General features: G+C 46.0%; 1 protein-coding gene across 5 annotated transcripts in view; it reads left to right on the top strand.

The window, feature by feature from the left end:
* Positions 1–17,666, top strand: part of LOC137367113 (disintegrin and metalloproteinase domain-containing protein 12-like) — a 544,479-nt gene that overhangs the window by 419,876 nt on the left and 106,937 nt on the right. For all 5 annotated transcript variants that reach the window (XR_010973684.1, XM_068028577.1, XM_068028570.1 and 2 more), the window contains exons 17-18: positions 9,635–9,712; positions 12,544–12,658. Coding sequence is in view for 4 of the 5 variants with exons in the window: in XM_068028577.1 (XP_067884678.1) it covers positions 9,635–9,712; positions 12,544–12,658 (193 nt within the window). In the remaining variant the exon portion in view is untranslated. The remainder of the gene's footprint in view (positions 1–9,634; positions 9,713–12,543; positions 12,659–17,666) is intronic.

The raw sequence follows: 17,666 nt of genomic DNA, 5'->3' as shown, positions 1-17,666 counted from the left end.
GGACTGCAGCGATTCAAGAAGGCAGCTCACCACCACCTCCTCAAGGGCAATTAGGGATGGGCAATAAATGCTGGCCGAGCCAGCGACGCCCACACATGTTAGGAAGGGAGTTCCAGGATTTTGACCCAATGACAGTGAAGGAAAGGTGATATTGTCCCAAGTCAGGATGGTGTGTGACTTGCAGGTGGTGGTGTTCCCAAGCATCTCAGAATCAAAGAATTGTTACAGTGCAAATGGAGGCTATTCGGCCCATTGCTATCCGAATGAACAATTCACTTAATGCCATTCCCCCACCTTCCCCCTGTAACCCTGCACAAAGAACAAAGAACAGTACAGCACAGGAACAAGCCATTCAGCCCTTAAAGCCTGCGCCAATCTTGACGCCTGCCTAAACTAAAACCTTCTGCACTTCCGGGGTCCGTATCCCTCTATTCCCATCCTATTCATGTATTTGTCAAGATGTCTCTTAAACGTTGCTATCGTACCTGCTTCCACCACCTCCCCCGGCAGCAAGTTCCAGGCACTCACCACCCTCTGTGTAAAGAACGTGTCTCGCATATCCCCTCTAAACTTTGCCCCTCGCACCTTAAACCTATGTCCCCTGGTAACTGACTCTTCCATCCTGGGAAAAAGCTTCTGACTATCCACATTCTTCCATTAGAGATAATAGTCTATTTGCCTTTTGAAGGCCTCGATCGAACCTGCCTCCACCACACTCTCAGACAGTGCATTCCAGATCCTAAACACTCACTGAACCTGCCTCCACCACACTCTCAGACAGTGCATTCCAGATCCTAAACACTCACTGAACCTACCTCCACCGCACTCTCAGACAGTGCATTCCAGATCCTAAACACTCACTGAACCTGCCTCCACCACACTCTCAGACAGTGCATTCCAGATCCTAAACACTCACTGAACCTGCCTCCACCACACTCTCAGACAGTGCATTCCAGATCCTAAACACTCACTGAACCTGCCTCCACCGCACACTCACACAGTGCATTCCAGATCCTAAACACTCACTGAACCTGCCTCCACCACACACTCAGACAGTGCATTCCAGATCCTAAACACTCACTGAACCTGCCTCCACCACACTCTCAGACACTGCATTCCAGATCCTAAACACACACTGAACCTACCTCCACCACACTCTCAGACAGTGCATTCCAGATCCTAAACACACACTGAACCTGCCTCCACCACACTCTCAGACAGTGCATTCCAGATCCTAAACACTCACTGAACCTACCTCCACCACACTCTCAGACAGTGCATTCCAGATCCTAAACACTCACTGAACCTGCCTCCACCACACTCTCAGACAGTGCATTCCAGATCCTAAACACTCACTGAACCTGCCTACACCACACTCTCAGACTGTGTATTCCAGATCCTAAACACTCACTGAACCTGCCTCCACCGCACTCTCAGACAGTGCATTCCAGATCCTAAACACACACTGAATCTGCCTCCACCACACTCTCAGACAGTGCATTCCAGATCCTAAACACACACTGAACCTGCCTCCACCACACTCTCAGACAGTGCATTCCAGATCCTAAACACTCACTGAACCTGCCTCCACCACACTCTCAGACAGTGCATTCCAGATCCTAAACACACACTGAACCTGCCTCCACCACACTCTCAGACAGTGCATTCCAGATCCTAAACACACACTGAACCTGCCTCCACCACACTCTCAGACAGTGCATTCCAGATCCTAAACACTCACTGAACCTGCCTCCACCACACTCTCAGACAGTGCATTCCAGATCCTAAACACTCACTGAACCTGCCTCCACCACACTCTCAGACAGTGCATTCCAGATCTTGACCACTTGCTGCGTGAAAATTTTTTTCCTCATGTCACTTTTGCTTCTTTTACTAATTACTTTAATTCTGTGCCCTCTCTTTCTCGATCCTTTCACGAGTGGGAACAATTTCTCTCTATCTACTCTGTCCAGACCAGTCATGATTTTGAACACCTCTATCAAATCACCTCTCAGCCTTCTCTTCTCCAAAGAAAACAGTCCTAACTTCTCCAATCTATCTTCATAACTGAAATTCCTCATCCCTGGAACCATTCTCGTGAATCTTTTCTGTAATCTCTCCAATGCCCTCATGTCCTTCCGAGAGTGTGGTGCCCAGAACTGGACGCAATATTCCAGCTGAGGCTGAACTAGTGCCTTATACAAGTTCAACATAACTTCCTTGCTCTTGTACTCTTTGCCCCTATTAATAAAGCCCAGGATATTGTATGCTCTATTTACCACTCTCTCAACCTGTCCTGTCACCTGCAATGACCTATGCATAGATACACCCAGATCCCTCTGCTCCTGCACCCCATTTAGAATTGTACCCTTTATTTTATATTGTTTCTCCATGTTCTTCCTACCAAAATGAATCACTTCACATTTCTCTGCATTGAACTTCATCTGCCACCTGTCTGCCTTTTCATCAACTTATCTATGTCCTTTTGAAGTTCCACACTATCCTCCTTACAGTTCACAATTGCTCCAAGTTTCATATCATCTACAAACTTTGAAATTGTGCCCTGTACACCAAGGTCTAGGTCATTAATATATATCAGGAAAAATAAGGGTCCCAACACTGATCCCTGGGGAACTCCATTACAAACCTTCCTCCAGCCCGAAAAATATCCATTAACCACTACTCTCTGTTTCCTGTCTCTCAGCCAATTCCGTATCCATGTTACTACCGTCCCTTTTATTCCATGAGCTACAAGTTTGCTCACAAGTCTGTAGTGTGTCACTGTATCAAATACCTTTTGAAAGTCTATGTACACCACATCAACAGCATTGCCCTCATCAACCCTCTCTGTTACCTCCTCAAAAAACTCCAGAAAATTAGTTGAACATGATTTTCCCTTAACGAATCCATGCTGGCTTTCCTTAGTTAACCCAAATTTGTCCATTTGCCTATTAATTTGGTCCCAAATTATTGTTTCTAGAAGTTTCCCCATCACCAAAATTAAACTGACTGTCCTCTAGTTGCTGGGCTTATCTTTACATCTTCTTTTGAACAAGGGTGTCCTGTTTGCAATTCTCCAGTCCTCAGGCACCACCCCCGAGTCTAAAGAAGACTGGGAAATTATGGCCAGTGCCTCTGCAATTTCCACTCTCACTTCCCACAGTATCCTTGGATCCTTGGAAAGAATCTCATCCGGCCCTGGTGCTTTTATCACCTTTTAGTACAGACAGCCTACCTAATACCTCCTGGTCTCAATTTTAAACCCTTCGAGTGTCTTAATGACCTCCTCTTTCACCATTTTCTTCTTTAGCAAAGACAGGTGCAAAGTATTCATTTAATACCTTATCTATTCCCCTGCCTCCATGTGTAAATCCCCCTTTTGGTCCTTAATCACCCCACTCCTCCTTTTACCACCCCTTTACTATTTATATGCTCTTGATGACTATGGAATTCCTTCTCTTTTCATACTCTCTCTTTGCTTCTTTTATTTGCTTTTTCACTTCCCCTCTGCACCTTCTATATTCAGCCTGGTTCTCAATAGTATTTTCTACCTGACATCTGTCATAAGCACACTTTCCTTCTTCATCTTTATCTCCTTTGTCATACAGGGAGCTCTGGATTTGTTTATTTACCTTTCCCCTTCGAGGCCAAAACATTGTCTGTTTTCAAGAAGGAGTTAGGTTGGGTTTAAAGGCATCAAAGGATATGGGGGGAAAACGGGAATCAGCCATGATCATAATGAATGGCGGGGCAGGCGCAAAGGGCCGAATGGCCTACTCCTGCTCCTATTTTCTGTTTCTATGTTTGGCCTTTTCTTTTAATCTTATACAAACGTTAACTTCCTTTGTTATCCATGGTTGACTGCCTTTACTTTTGGGGTTTTTGCGCCCTGAAAGAATGCACAGTTGCTGTAAACTATGTAATATTTCTTTAAAGACTATCCATTGTCTATGTGCTGTCATACCTTTTAATCTATTTTCCCAATCCACCTCAGCCAATTTACCCCTCATACCTTCATAATTTCCTTTGTTCAAATTTAACACCCTGGCTTCAGATTGAACTACCCCACTTTCAAACATCATGTAAAATTCTATCTAGTTATGGTCACTCATCCCGAAAGGCTCTTTTACAACAAGATTATGAATTAGCCCTTTTTCATTACATAATACTAGATCTAAAATACCCTGTTTTCTAGTCAGTTCCTCAATATACTGCTTTAGAAAACCATCCCTAACACATTCCAGAAACTCGTCCTCCACAGCATTAATGCTCATTAGGTTTACCCACTCTATATACAGATTGAAGTCACCCATGATTACTGTATTACCCATGCCACATGCTTCTATAATTTCCTGATTAATACCATGCCCCACATTACCACTACTATTTGGTAGCCTATAAACAACTCCTACCAACATTTGCTACCCCTTGCTGTTTCTTAGATCCAACCAAACAGATTCCACATTTTGTTCTTCTGATCTGAGATCCTCCCTTACTAATGTACTGATCCCATCCCTTATTATCAGCACAACACCACCTCCTTTTTCTTTTTTCCTGTCCTTCTAAATGTCGAATATCCTTGAATATTCAGTTCCCAGTCTTGGTCACCCTGTAGCCACGTTTCCGTTATGACAATTAGATCAAACCCATTTACCTCTATTTGGGCCTTTAAATCATCTACTTTGTTGTGAATACTGTGTGCATTCAGGTAGAGTGCCCTTAACCTTGTCTTCTTGATATTCTGCATTCTAAGCCTAGTTGATGCTCACCTTTGTTTCACCATCCTTCTAATGTCACTTGCTACCTTTCTACCTCCTGTTACCAGCTAATTTGAGCTACCCCTCAGGTTCCCATCCCCCTGACAAGCTAGTTCAAACCCTTCCCAACAGCACTAGCAAATCTCCCCTGCGGGGATATTAGTTCCGGTCCTGTTAAGGTGTAGCCCGTCCATCTTGTACAGGTCCCACCTGCCCCAGAACCGATCCCAATGCCTCAGAAATCTGATGCCCTCCCTCCTACACCAATTCTCCAGCCACGTGTTGAATCGATCAATCCTCCTATTCCTATGCTCACTAGCACGTGGCACTGGGAGTAATCCTGAGTTTACTGCTTTGGAGGTCCTGCTTTTTAATTTCCTTCCAAAACACCCTAAAATGTTCTTTCAGGACCTCATCTCTCTTCCTACCTATGTCATTGGTACCACGACCTCTGGCTGTTCACCCTCCCCCAGAACAATGTCCTGCAGCTGCTCCGTGACATCCTTGACCCTGGCAACAGGGAGGTAACACACCATCTTGGAGTCACGTTTACTGCTGCAGAAACGCCTTTCTGATCCCCTGACTATCAAATCCCCTCTCACCGTTGCTCTTCCACTCTTCTTTCTCTCCTCCTGTGCAGCTGAGCCACCTGTGGTGCCGCAGACACTGCTCTGGCTGCACTCCCCTGAGGAACCATCACCCTCACCAGTATCCAAAATGGAAAACCAAACCAAGGGAGCGAGACTGTGAGGTTCTTGAGCAAATTGTCACAGGGAGTGACAAGGTATTGGAGATTTTGGAAGGCTTAAAAGTGGACAAATCTCCAGGTCCAGATAATTTGTGTCCCAGGATGCTGTGGGAGGTGAGGGTGGAGATTGCAGGGACTCTGACCCGAATTTTTAATTCCTCTCTGGTCACGGGGGAGGTGCCAGAGGACTGGAGAGCAGCTATTGTGGTCCCACTATTTAAGAAAGTTTGTCGAGATAAGCCAGGGAACTACAGACCAGTGAGTCTCACGTCAATGGTAGGAAAACTATTGGAGAAAATTCTGAAGGAGAGAATCTATCTCCACTTGGAGAGGCAAAATTTGATTCGGAATAGTCAGGATGGCTTTGTCAGAGGGAGGTCATGCCTAACAAATTTGATTGAATTTTTTTGAGCATGTGACCAGGTGTGTAGATGAGGGTAGTGCAGTTGATGTAGTTTACATGGATTTCAGCAAAGCCTTTGACAAGGTCCCACATGGGAGACTTATCAAGAAAGCAAATGCACATGGGATACAGGGTAACTTGATAAGGTGGATTCAAAATTGGCTTAGCTGTAGGAGACAGAGATTGATGACAGACGGCTGTTTTAGTGACTGGAAGCTAATGTCTCGTGGCGTACCACAGGGATCTGTGCTGGGTCCCCTATTGTTTGTCATTTATATAAGCAACATAGATGACTATGTGGGGGGTAGGATCAGTAAGTTTGCGGATGACACAAAGATTGGCCGAGTGGTTAACAGTGAGGTGGAGTGTCTTAGGTTACAGGAAGATATAGACGGGATGGTCAAACAGGCAGAAAAGTGGTAGATGGAATTTAACCCTGAAAAGTGTGAGGTGATGCACTTTGGAAGGAGTAATGTGACACGGAAGTATTCAATGAATGGCCTGACACTGGGAAGTTCCGAGGAACAAAGGGACCTTGGCATGTTTGTCCATAGATCTCTGAAGGCAGAAGGGCAGGTTAATAGGGTGGTGAAAAAGGCATATGGGACACTTGCCTTTGTCAATCGAGGCATAGATTACAAAAGCAGGGAGGTCATGTTGGAGTTGTATAGAACTTTGGTAAGGCCACAGCTGGAGTACTGTGTGCAATTCTGGTCGCCACATTATAGGAAGGATGTGATTGCATTGGAGGGGGTGCAGAGGCGATTCACCAAGATGTTGCCTGGGATGGAACATTTAAGCTATGAAGAGAGGTTGGATTGGTTTGGGTTGTTTTCACTGGAGCAGAGAAGACTGAGGGGTGACCTGATCGAGGTGTACAAGATTATGAGGGGCATGGACAGGGTGGATAGGGAGCAGCTGTTCCCCTTAGTTGAAGGGTCAGTTACGAGGGGTCACAAGTTTAAGGTGAGGGGCGGTAGGTTTAAGGGAGATTTGAGGAAGAACTTTTTTACCCAGAGGGTGGTGACGGTCTGGAATGCCCTGCCTGGGAGGGTGGTAGAGGCGGGTTGCCTCACATTCTTTAAAAAGTACCTGGATGAGCACTTGGCACGTCATAACATTCAAGGCTATGGGCCAAGTGCTGGCAAATGGGATTAGGTAGACAGGTCAGGTGTCTTTAATGCATCGGTGCAGACTCGATGGGCCGAAGGGCCTCTTCTGCACTGTATTATTCTGTGATTCTGTGAATTCGCAAGCAAGATAGACTCATGGACTCTTGCATTGCCTGCCTGGTTCTCTTAGACAGCCTGGCAGTCACCCATTCTCTTTCTGCCTGCATGCTCCTAACCTGTGGTGTGACCACCTCCCTAAATGTGCTATTCACGTCGTCCTCTGCCTCGCGGATGCACAACAGTGACTCCAGCCACCGCTCGAGCTCCGAAACCCAGAGCTCAAGTTTCTGCAGCTGGTGACACTTTCTGCAGATGTGTTTGTCTAAGACATGACTTCCCACTTACCGCAGGACGTACTTTCCACTTACCGCAGGACGTACTTTCCACTTGGCCGAGCTGACCTGCCATAATGTAACTTTAAAAACTATTTATTACAGTTAGAAGTAGAATAACTTACCAGTTGCTCACCAATCAGCTTCTTCCCCTGTACTGAAGAGAGAGGCAGCTCCTATTTCGACAATGGCCTTCCCACTGATAGGCCAATTGAGGCTTTTAAGTGACTTATTAATGGCCACTTAAGAGCCTCTTCCCACTGTCGCTGGGATCTAACCAGCGGCAGGGGCTGTCTCTGCCACCCGAGATGTGCGCCTTGCAAAATGAGGCGCACTCCCTGCAGGCTTGGGAGGAGGTGATCCCTCCTCTGTGGGCAATCGGTGGCCCTCAGAGGGCACCCACCAGCAAATCTACACCTCCATGGAACCCCCTCTCCCTGGACTGCACGTCCACCTTCCCATGCCCCCCCCACTCCCTTACCCGGGGCCTTCCAGACTGGCCTCGCGGCCCCGCCTCACTTACCTGAGATGTGGGGTTCCACTGCTCGGCCTTGGTCCAGTACCGGCAGTGGCCACTGCTCCTGGTGGCGTTGCCAATACTGCTGAGCTGTCGGCCCTGTGATTGGCCAGCAGCTCTTGGAGGCGGGAATCCCATCTTTAAAGGGAGGGGGATCCCAGTGTGGGACACTCAGGCAGAAAAACAACAGAGGATTGCTCTGGGGCCAGGGTGGGGGGGGGGAGGCGCTGGTGGATGGGGCATGAAAAGTTCAAGGCGGGGGCTCCCAACCTCCACCACCCCCCCCCCCGCCTTTTCAGCCCAGTGCCGGGAGCCCCTCCTCCTTCACAAAATCCAGCCAATGCCTCGATAACTCCCTGTATGAGTGAGGGCGGTAGGTGGTAATCAGCAGGAGGTTGCCTTGCCCATGTTTAACCTGTTGCCATGAGACCTCCTGGGGTCTGAAGTCAATGATCAGGTCTCCATGGCAACTCCCTCCTAACTGAATATCACTGTGCCACCACCTCTGGTGGGTCAGTCCTGCCAGTGTGACCGGACATAACTGGTGATGGTGGTGTCTGGAACATTTTAAGGTATGATTCCATGAATATTATGTCAGATTGACGCTTGACTCATCTGTGGGACACCTCTCCCAACTTTAGCATCAACCTCCAGACATTAGTGAGGAGGACTTTTCTGGGTTGATTGGGCAGGGTGTTCCTTTGTCCTTTACAATGCTGAGCTTGATGCCGGGTGGTCTGTCCAGTTTCATTCCTTTTAGACTTTACTCTAGCGGTTTGGTATAATTGTGTGTCTTCCTAGGCCATGTCAAAGGACATTTAAGGGTCAACCACATTGCTGTGGGTCTGGACTCAAATGTAGGCCAGACCAGGTAAGGAGGGCAGATTTCCTTCCCTGACGGACATTAGTGAACTGGATGAGTTTTGTACGATAATCCATCGTTTTATTATCATTATCAATGAGACTCGTGTTTCCGTCAAGATTCATTTCATTAATTTAATTGAAATTCCCCACCTGCCGTGCTGAGGTTTGAACTCATGTCTCCGGATCATTAAAATAAAAGCAAAATACTGCAGATTCTGGAAATCTGAAATAAAAACAGAAAATGCTGGAAAGACTCGGCAAGTCTGGCAGCGTCTGTGGAGAGAGAAGCAGAGTTAACGTTTCAGGTCAGTTAACAATATCACATCATAACGACTGCTTCCAGTTTTTCAGCCAACAGATGTTGATAGAGATCCTCCTGTTAATTTAATCACTGCTTCGTTCCACCCGATCACAGACCTGACCGTTTGTTGTTTCTTCCCATCTTGATGTTTCCCTGCCTCTGGACTTGATTCTAACCTGTTACATCTTCAACTTTTTTCACTTCTAATGTAAGGTCACGGACCTGAAACGATAACCTTGTTTTTCTCTCTCCACAACTGCTGATTTACTTGCTCAGTATTTCCAGCATTTTCTCTTCACATAATCGAATTATTGTTCTGCTACAATCTATCATTTAGCCTGATTCACATCACCCACTGAAGTTAATTTTTTGTCCTCCAGCCTCAGCATCAACATTTGATTCATTAAAGGTGTGGAGTCAAACCAACCTCCCCTTTGACTGATTGCTGAAAAGTTTGGAGTCAAACATCTCAGCTCATCATTAAAACCTAATGACAGTGACACAGTGATGACAATAATTTTGGTATTTTCCATTTCGCAGGCTTGTATTGATGCAAAGTGTCAGGATGTGACACTGTTCAACCTACAACATTGTGACGAGACCTGCAATAACAAAGGGGTATGAAATTAATGACTCTCCTATCAGTGCGGTTTATTGGGAGGGGGTGACATGATATAATTATGTTAAACTGTTAGATTTGGCCTCAGACGGAATATTGTGTCCAATTCTGGGCACCGCAGCTTAGGAAGGATCTCAAGGCCTTAGAGATGGTACAGAAGTACTGATCATGAAAGACTTCAGTTACGCAGAGATAGCAGAGAAACCCAGGCTATTGTTTAACAAGAGAAGGCAAATTTGATAGAGATGTTCAATATGATATTGGGATTTGATAGAATAAATAAGGGGAAACTATTTCCAGTAGCAGAAGGGTCATTAACGAGAGGACATTGGAGCTAATGTAATTGACACAATAACCAGAAGAAGCTGCAGATTAATGTTTATGCAGCAAGTTGCTAAGATCTGGAATGCACCATCTGAAAGGGTGCAGCATGCAGATTTAATACAGAAGAACATACATTTAAATCGTGCAGTGAGTGTACAAAAACCTCCAAAGGTTCTTCACAGGACTATCATAGAGTCACAGTCATACGGCACAGAAGCAGGCCATTCACCCATTTATAAATCTCCGCTCTGTCCCTCAGCTCCCGCTCTTTATAAATCTCCGCTCTGTCCCTCAGCTCCCGCTCTTTATAAATCTCCGCTCTCTCAGCTCCCTCTCTTTATAAATCTCCGCTCTGTCCCTCAGCTCCCGCTCTTTATAAATCTCCGCTCTCTCAGCTCCCGCTCTTTATAAATCTCCGCTCTCTCAGCTCCCGCTCTTTATAAATCTCCGCTCTGTCTCTCAGCTCCCGCTCTTTATAAATCTCCGCTCTGTCTCTCAGCTCCCGCTCTTTATAAATCTCCGCTCTGTCTCTCAGCTCCCGCTCTTTATAAATCTCCGCTCTGTCTCTCAGCTCCCGCTCTTTATAAATCTCCGCTCTGTCTCTCAGCTCCCGCTCTTTATAAATCTCCGCTCTGTCTCTCAGCTCCCGCTCTTTATAAATCTCCGCTCTGTCTCTCAGCTCCCGCTCTTTATAAATCTCCGCTCTCTCAGCTCCCGCTCTTTATAAATCTCCGCTCTGTCCCTCAGCTCCCGCTCTTTATAAATCTCCGCTCTGTCTCTCAGCTCCCGCTCTTTATAAATCTCCGCTCTGTCTCTCAGCTCCCGCTCTTTATAAATCTCCGCTCTGTCCCTCAGCTCCCTCTCTTTATAAATCTCCGCTCTGTCTCTCAGCTCCCGCTCTTTATAAATCTCCGCTCTCTCAGCTCCCTCTCTTTATAAATCTCCACTCTCTCAGCTCCCTCTCTTTATAAATCTCCGCTCTCTCAGCTCCCGCTCTTTATAAATCTCCGCTCTGTCTCTCAGCTCCCGCTCTTTATAAATCTCCGCTCTGTCTCTCAGCTCCCGTTCTTTATAAATCTCCGCTCTGTCTCTCAGCTCCCGCTCTTTATAAATCTCCGCTCTGTCTCTCAGCTCCCGCTCTTTATAAATCTCCGCTCTCTCAGCTCCCGCTCTTTATAAATCTCCGCTCTGTCTCTCAGCTCCCGCTCTTTATAAATCTCCGCTCTGTCTCTCAGCTCCCGCTCTTTATAAATCTCCGCTCTGTCTCTCAGCTCCAAAACATGGAATGGGCCAGTTGTCTTGTGATGAATGGTTAGACAGACTGGGCTTGGATCTGCTGGAATTTAGAAGAGGCAACTTGATTGAAATATATAGATTCTGAGGGGTCTTAGAGAAATACAGCAGTGAAACAGGCCCTTCGACCCACTTTGGTCTGTGCCAACCAACAACCACCCATTTATACTAATCCTATATTCCCTACCACATCCCCACCTTCCCCTACCACCTACCTACACGAGGGGCAATTTACAATGGCCAATTTACCTATCAACCTCCAAGTTTTTGGCTGTGGGATGAAACTGGAGCACCCAGCGAAAACCCACGCGGTCACAGGTAAAACTTGCAAACTCCGCACAGGCAGTACCCAGAACTGAACCCGGGTCGCTGGAGCTGTGAGGCTGTGGTGCTAACCACTGCACCACTGTGCCACCCCATGGGGTGCATGTGGAAAGGATGTTTCCCCTTGTGGGAGAATCTAGAACCAGAAGTCACTGTTTAAAAATAAGGGAACTCCTATTTAAGACTGAGATGAGGAGAAATGTTTTCTGTCAGAGGGTCGTGGGTCTTTGGAATTCTCTTCCTCAAAAGGTGGTTGAAGCAGATCTTTGAATATTTTTGAGGCAGAGATAGATAGATTCTTGATAAACAAGGGATGGAAAGTTATCGGGGATAGGTGGAAATGTGGAGTAATCCGTTCAGCCATGAACCTATTGAATGGTGGAGCAGGCTCGAGGGGCCGAGTGGCCTAATCCCGCTCCTAATTTGTATGTTTGTATCCTGTGTCAGGAGCAAAGGGACCTCGCATCTTTCTTCCTACTTCCATTCTTATATTCTGGGAGCGTCCATATAATCGTTCTCTGTTATTTACCACCTGTCAGTCCAAGTCTGACTGATAATCAGCCCCTATTGTAGATTGGCATGGGCTGCTTCATGATCAGAGGGTTGGTGAGTGAAGCTGAACACTGGGGAATAGTCTGTGAACAGCCCCATCCCTGCTTTTATTTTGGAGGGAATGTCATTGATGAAGTAAATGGAGATGGTTGGACTGAGGACTTGCCTACAGTGATGTCCTGGAGTTCTGTTCATTGTCCTTCTGACAACCACAGACATGAGTTCAGCTCCTAGATGGTTTTCCATTTTATTTTTGGTGTGATTCTTCACTATTACTTTTCTGTAAATCTATTTAATACCAATGAAGAAGTTTTAAATACTATGGATTTTGTTTCAGGTTTGTAACAATAAAGGCAACTGTCACTGTGATGATGGTTGGGCTCCTCCATATTGCACATCCACTGGGGAAGGTGGCAGTATTGACAGTGGAAATTGGAATGACACAGACACAGGTAGTTATTTTGGTCATTAACTGTTTATTTTGTGGTCATTGTTTTCTCTGTTATGTCTTTCTCTCTGCTGCTTATCACCATGTGTCCTCCATCTGAGGTTGTAGAACAGTTCTAGTCATCTTTCACATCAATGTTCAGGTTACATGGGATCTGATCCATTTTCCACCAGCTGTGCACCTTCATCTTTACAGCCTAGAAGGACCTCCCTGAACTGTGTGGAAATAACGATACGGCAGATAGAAATGTTTGAAGTGCCCCAGTTATTCTCCTGGTCGGACCACAACTCGGGTATTGCATCCAGTTCTGGTCACCACACTTTAAAAAGGATGTGAGGGGTTTTGTTTCAATTGTTCAATTGTTACAGCCAGGTGAGGAGGGTCTCAGGCACCCCCCTTGCCCCTTCCTCTTAATTGAAGGCAACAGGGTTTATTCCTTTAACGTGGATAAGTGGCAGTGCTTACCAGCTCCGTGAGTGCTTTACCTTTTAGCTTTACTGTGATCATGAAAGAACTAATTGGACAGGTATTCTTGAGTGTAAACCATAAAGAGGAAAGTTTATTATCGTTAATATTCTAACACCGACACTGTCAGACACTGACCCTCACACTGACAAACATTGATCGACTCTCTCTCATCTTCTGATCTCTCTCTGTCTCTCTCTCATCTTCTGATCTCTCTGTCTCTCTCTCTCTCATCTTCTGATCTCTCTGTCTCTCTCTCTCTGTCTCTCTGTCTCTCTGTCTCACTCTCTCTCTCATTTTCTGATCTCTCTGTCTCTCTCTCTCTCTCTCTCTCTGATCTCTCTGTGTGTCTCTCTCTCTCTCTCTCTGATCTCTCTGTCTCTCTCTCTCTCTCTCTCTCTCTCTGATCTCTCTGTGTGTGTGTCTCTCTCTCTCTCTCTGATCTCTCTGTGTGTCTCTCTCTCTCTCTCTGATCTCTGTGTGTGTGTCTCTCTCTCTCTCTCTGATCTCTCTGTGTGTCTCTCTCTGTCTCTCTCTCATCTTCTGATCTCTCTGTCTCTCTCTCTCTCTGTCTCTCTGTCTCACTCTCTCTCTCATTTTCTGATCTCTCTGTGTGTGTCTCTCTCTCTCTCTCTCTGATCTCTCTGTGTCTCTCTCTCTGTCTCTCTCTCATCTTCTGATCTCTCTGTCTCTCTCTCTCTCTGTCTCTCTGTCTCTCTCTGTCTCTCTGTCTCACTCTCTCTCTCATTTTCTGATCTCTCTCTCTCTCTCATCTTCTGATCTCTCTGTGTGTGTGTCTCTCTCTCTCTCTCTGATCTCTCTGTGTGTGTCTCTCTCTCTCTCTGATCTCTCTGTCTCTCTCTCTCTCTGATCTCTCTGTCTCTCTCTCTCTCTCTCTCTGCTCTCTCTGTCTCTCTCTCTCTGATCTCTCTGTGTGTCTCTTTCTCTCTGTCTCTCTCTCTCTCTCTCATCTTCTGATCCCTCTCTCTGATAAACACTAACCGGCACTCACCATCACACTGACGCTGACTGAAAGTGACAAATATTACCCTTCACACAAACCGATAATAACTGAGATTGAGTGTCTGTGACATACCCTGACTGACATGCAATCATACTGATGGACATTGACAGACGCTGACTCTCCTCCTTCAGAAGATGAGAAGTGGTGATGTTCTCTGATGTTTGCACAGTGTTCACTTCCATTCTTAACTCCTGAGATAATGAAGCAGTTTATGCAGCAAGACCTGGACAACATCCAGGCTTGGGCTGATAAGTGGCAAGTTACGTTTGTGCCACACAAGTGGCAGTGTTACGAACAGGTAGTTAATCTTTTCTTTTCTCTGAACAAATTTCCCGTTTTTTCCAACCACCTGTCCGTAACAGGATTAGTGACTGAATTTCTTTCCCTCCCTTAAACCCTAATAATACCGCAGCCTCACAGCTCCAGTGACCCGGGTTCAATTCTGGGTACTGCCTGTGTGGAGTTTGCAAGTTCTCCCTGTGTCTGCGTGGGTTTCCTCCGGGTGCTCCGGTTTCCTCCCACATGCCAAAGACTTGCAGGTTGATAGGCAAATTGGCCATTAGCAATTGCCCCTAGTATAGGTAGGTGGTCGGGAAATATAGGGACAGGTGGGGATGTGGTAGGAATATGGAATTAGTTTAGGATTAGTATAAATGGGTGGTTGATGGTCGGCAATGACTCGGTGGGCCGAAGGGCCTGTTTCAGTGCTGTATCTCTAAACAAGACTGTAACAACAACATGGTTGTTTAAAGTTAAAAACAAAGAAAAAGTAGTGGGTTTCTGGAATTCACTGCCCAGATCGGTGGTGGAGGCAGAAACCCTCAACTCATTTAAAAGGTATTTGGACCTGCATCTGAAGTGCTGGAACCTGCAAGTCTACAGACCAGGTGCTGGAAGGTGGGATTGGATTGGGCGGCTAGTTTTTTCGGCCAGCGCAGATACGATGGGCTGAATGGCCTTATTCTGTGCTGTAACTTTTTGATGGTTCTATGTTTCTGCTAGCTAACATGGATTTCTGTTTAAACTAGAGTCCTTTTAAAATATCCCAAAAACGTTCAAAAATGAAGATCACCGACTGGAAATGCTGTGTAGTGGAAGGAGTCTCTGAGATAACTTCTTTCCTGATAATTTCGTCTTCTACTGACACTCTCAGATATAAATGGAAGCAGCTAAATTGCTGAAGTCACCTTCATTTAGACGGAGAGGAAACTGATAGAAATCAGACTTTCCTGCTGTTTTTGTAGCTTATCTTCTTTTTAATTTTTCTTGTCGAAAAGGCCTTAGGGAAAAGTCAATGGAGCTTGAAGGCAGTTCTGCTTCATTCAGGGAGTTGTCAGGGAGAAGTGTATAGCTGCAGGCAGCTGGCCCAAATCTGCCCAAAAAGTTTCAGGTGCAGTCAGGTTGGATAGGGGTATCCTGGACAAGCTGTGTCACATGATCTTCCTTCTCTATTTTAACAAGAGGAACACAGCTAAGACACAACTTGCTGTATAAAATGGAGCTTGGCATTAATACCCTAATGCACAAAACACAATTTACAAGGGGGTTCTCATCTATTCGTGACACCAGGCAATGGAAATTTCGAACAAGGGAGAGCCTAACCCTTGACATTCAAAAGCATTACTCGTGCTGAATCTCCTACCATCAAAATTCTGGGAGTCACCATTGACCAGAAACTTAAAAACTGCCTCCAAGAGCAGGTCAGAGGCTAGGAATCCTGCGGCGAGTAACTCACCTCCTGACTCCCCAAAGCCCGTCCACCATCTGCAAGGCACAAGTCAGGAGTGTGATGGAATACTCTCCACTTGCCTGGATGGGTGCAGCTCTAACAACACTCAAGAAGCTCGACACCATCCAGGACAAAGCAGCCCACTTGATTGGCAGCCCATCTACAAACATTCACTCCCTCCACCACCGACACACAGTGGCAGCAGTGTGTACCATCTACAAGATGCACTGCAGCAATGCACCAAGACCCCTTTGACCTCAGCTTCCAAACAAACCTGTCAACAGTTTGTCAGTTGTAACTCAGTTGGTAAACACTCACATCACACAGTCAGAGGGTTGTGGGTTTAAGTTTCACTCTAACATGCGAGTGCAATAATTGAGTCTGATGTTCTGTCTTTGGATGTGATGCTAAATGAGGCCCCATCTGCTCTCTCAGGTGGGTGTGTTAAAAAACAAAATCCCAAGGTGCTGTTTTGAAGGAGAACAGGGGAATGGTCCCCTCTGTTCTGGTCACTATTTATCCCTCAACAAGTATTATCTTGCTGTTTGTGGGAGGTTGCTGTGTGCAAATTACTGGCTGCATTTCCTATATTCATCGGCGGTGGCTGTCCCTCGATTCGAGGATGACGTCTACTCAAGGTCACGAGTTTCTGTCATGGATCTTCAAGTGACTGAACAGGCTGATCTTCGACTCACAGAGCTTTGGGCACATGAGGCAAGATATCCCGCGAGGTAGTGGGATCTGGAGTGCAGGATTTGCTTCCTTTTCTTTCTTTCCTTGTCTGCTGTCACTCTGCCTCATCATTATTGTGTTTTGGTCTCAAAGCATGATGCAGCTTGATGGACAAGGTGTCGTCATTTTGAACGATTGGTAGAAAGTTCCTCCCAGTCATCAATGTCAATGGTGCCGCACTTTAAGAGAGCTTCAGAGTGTCTTTGAAGTGTTTTCTTTGTCCTCCCTGGAATGCTGGTCATTTGAAAGTTGAGAAAACAGGACATAGAAACATCGAAACATAGAAAACAGGACCTAGCGGGGGACACGGTTTCCACCATCCAGACACAGTGTCCAAACCATCATAGTTGGTTTTTTAGGAGTTTTGCTTGAATGCTTGTGGAGCAGGTTTTAAGAAGGACACTAGTATTTGTTTGACGGTCCTCCCACTGAATCCGGAGGGTGCAGCGGAGGCATTGCTGATGGTATTTCTCTAGCGCACTTGTGTCGCTGATACACAGTCCAGATCTCACTGCAGGACAGGAGTGTTATGACAACAACTGCTCTGTACACTCGGACTTTTGTTGACTTGCGGAGGTCTTTGTTGTCAAACACTATTATTCCAAGGTCTCTCCTTCAACATATATGGGAGGTGGAATATTTCACTAACCAGGTGAGGGTTGATATGAGTTTTGTTTTGGCAACATTCAAGGACAGGCCAAGTCTCTTGATGGCAGAATTGAAGAGATTGAGAGTGATTTGCAAATCTGATGCAGTTGGGTAACAACACTGCAGTCATCCGCAAACTGTAGATCATGTATGTCTATGATGGTCAGTTTAGTTTTGGCACGGAGGTGACTGAGGTTAAAGAGTTTTCCATCTATTTAATACTCAGACCAGAGGGCAGCTGATCTTTGAGGTGAATAGCTACTGTCAGGTAGATTGTAAATAGCATGGGGACTGTCACACAGCCTTACTTGACTCCGGTCTGGATTTTGAAGGTGTCTGTTTCAGATCTCCCACTCAAGACTGGGGCAGTCAAATCATCATGGAGCAATTGTGATGAAGTTTCTTGGACATCCA

The sequence above is a fragment of the Heterodontus francisci genome, chromosome 1, assembly GCF_036365525.1.
Source record: "Heterodontus francisci isolate sHetFra1 chromosome 1, sHetFra1.hap1, whole genome shotgun sequence".
Lineage (NCBI taxonomy): Eukaryota > Metazoa > Chordata > Chondrichthyes > Heterodontiformes > Heterodontidae > Heterodontus > Heterodontus francisci.
Note: the sequence above shows the minus strand (reverse complement) of the source record. Positions and strands in the feature narration are given on the sequence as shown.